Genomic DNA, 2,450 nt, shown 5'->3' with positions numbered 1-2,450 from the left:
CCACCAGTCGGTGGGGCTGCCGGCCGCCACCACCTTCCCGTAGGCCTCCTGCAGCGCCCGCCCGTTCTTGCTGAGGTTCAGCGCCATGGCAGCGCCGGATCCCGCCACGCCCCGGCCACGCCCCCCTCCAAGCCCCGCCCCTCCGGGGAAGCGCCCCTCCCCTCCCCGGGGAACGCCCCTGAGACGGCCGCGCCACGCCCCTGGTTGGCCACGCCCCCTTTCCGTGACCACGCCCGTTCGCGTAACCACGCCCCCAGCGAAAGCCCCGCCCCCGCGCCCTTGGCCGCGGGCGCGCGCTGATGGCCCATTCACGGCTCATCCCGCGCCCCGCGGAGAGGGGACGCTGCAGTTCCCCCCTTGCCCCGCCCCGGCCCCTGTCCCCCTCGGGGCCTCCAGCGAGGTCGCATGGTCACCGCGAGGATGCTGGGGACACGGGGACCCCCAGCCACCGTGGGGCCCCTGGGGACAGTGGGACCTTGGGACACCCTAGCTCCCCCCCGGATGTCACGGGACCCCTGGGCACCCCTGACCTCCAGGACCTGTGAGCACCGTGGACCCTGGACCCCTAGAACGCCTTGGAACCCATGAACACCTTGAGACCCCAGACACTCTGGGACCCCTGGGACACCGGGACATTTGGACCCCAAGCTCCCCTCCACATCGGCACTGTGGGCATCATGGGGCCCCCAGACACCTCTGGACACCCCCAGAATCCATGGACACCATGGCAACCCTGGGGACAGTGGGACCCTGGAGCACTCTATCCCAGCCCGGTGACACAGGACCCCTGGCCACTCTGGACTCTAGGACACCCTAGGACCCCCCAGCCTCCATGTGACCCCTGGACACTGTGGCACACCCCAGGACCCATGGATGCCTGAGTCCCTCAGTCACCCCAGGACCCCTAAACACCATGGGACCCTGGGGACAGTGGGACCCTGGGACCCCCTGGGACTCCCCAGCCTCTGTGTACCCCGTGTGTACGAGGGGCTGCTTTCAAACACCCCAAAATTGGCATTTTGGGGGTGCGTCCCCCAGGGGCAGAGCTCCCCAATTGTTTGGGGTGACCCTGGGTGGGATAGGGAGGATGTGCACTACCCCCTCACAGCGCCGCAGCTGTGAGCTCTGCCAACAGCCAATTAATGGGAAAGTTAATTAAAAGCAGGGCCATAAAACATCTGGAAGGGGAATGCCTGGGCAGCGTGACACCCTGCAGCTGCTCCTCGGGGGGACGGGGTCACCGCTGAGTTCGGTGCCACAAAAGCCTTTTCATGGGGGATTTCAGGCAAAGGGACCTTTGTGGGGAGGTGTGAGGGGGCCCAGAGGGATGGAGGGGGTGGGTGACTCGGTGTGGAAAGAAGAGGAGGGGCAAGAAAGTGGGGTCCTGTCCTATGGGATGGCCTGGGGCTGCACGGGGACCCTGCTTGGTGTGGGGCAGGCTGGGGACCCCCCGAGCACCCCACTGTGATGGGGGTGTCCTGGTGGGCTGGGGACCCCCCTGAGTAACCCATTGGGATGGGAACATTCCAGTGGGATGGGGACCCCTCAAAATACCCTATTGGGATGGGGACATCCTGGTGGGATGGGGACCCATCCCTGTGTGCCCCATTGGGATGGAGACATTCCATTGGGGTGGGGACTACCCTGATTACTCCATTGGGACGGGGACATCCCGGTGGAGTGGAGATGTCTGGGCAGTTTGCTGACACTTGGGTGTGATGGGACACATCTGTGGGATGGGGACAAACGGGTGGGACACCCAAACAGGGCTGGGGCACCCTGTGGGGATGAAGGCAGGGCAGGGACGTGCTGGTGGGACGGGAGCACCCCTGGGTGGGACAGTGGCATCTTAACAGTGGCATTTGAGCGTCTGAACAGGGTGAGGGTACCCTGAGGGGATGAGGCCACCCTGGATGGGATGGGGGGACCCAGAGGAGATGGTGCACCTTGACTGGGAAGGGGGAACCCTCGATGGGACGGGGGGACCCAGATGAGATGTAGGGGCCTGGGTGAGATGGAGCACCCTTGGGAGGGACTGGGGGCCCTGCTTGGGATGAGGGGACCCTGGGGGGGATAGGGGGGACTCTGGACGGGATGTGGGAACCCGGCTGAGATGGAGGGACCCGGATGGGGTGCAGTGCCTCGTACAGGACGGGGACACCCCGGCTGGGATGGAGCGATCCTGTAAGGGATGGGGGGACCACTGATGGGATGCGGGGGCCCAGCTGAGCTGGAGCACCCTCGGTGGCACGAGGGGCACCCCGAATGGAATGAGAGGACCCAGGCGGGACGGGGCACCCCGGACGGGACGGGAGCCCGACGGACGGGAAGCGGGGAACCCAGGAGAGCCGGGAGCACCCGGACGGGGCGGTGGGACCCAGAGGAGACCCGGGGACCCGCGCGGGGCGCAGCGCCCGGCCGGCAGCGCGCGAGGGACGGCCCCGCTCGGC

At 67.1% G+C, this 2,450-nt stretch overlaps 1 protein-coding gene across 1 annotated transcript in view; it reads right to left on the bottom strand.

Annotated features, from left to right (window-relative positions):
• Nucleotides 1-158, bottom strand: part of DBNL (drebrin like) — a 5,644-nt gene extending 5,486 nt beyond the window's left edge. The window contains exon 1 of the mRNA XM_021374987.1: nt 5-158. Coding sequence (XP_021230662.1) covers nt 5-87 — 83 coding nt within the window. The 5' untranslated portion in view covers nt 88-158. The remainder of the gene's footprint in view (nt 1-4) is intronic.

The sequence above is a fragment of the Numida meleagris genome, chromosome 21 (assembly GCF_002078875.1).
Source record: "Numida meleagris isolate 19003 breed g44 Domestic line chromosome 21, NumMel1.0, whole genome shotgun sequence".
NCBI lineage: Eukaryota > Metazoa > Chordata > Aves > Galliformes > Numididae > Numida > Numida meleagris.
The sequence above is the reverse complement of the archived record's forward strand: the minus strand, read 5'-3'. Positions and strand labels throughout refer to the sequence as shown.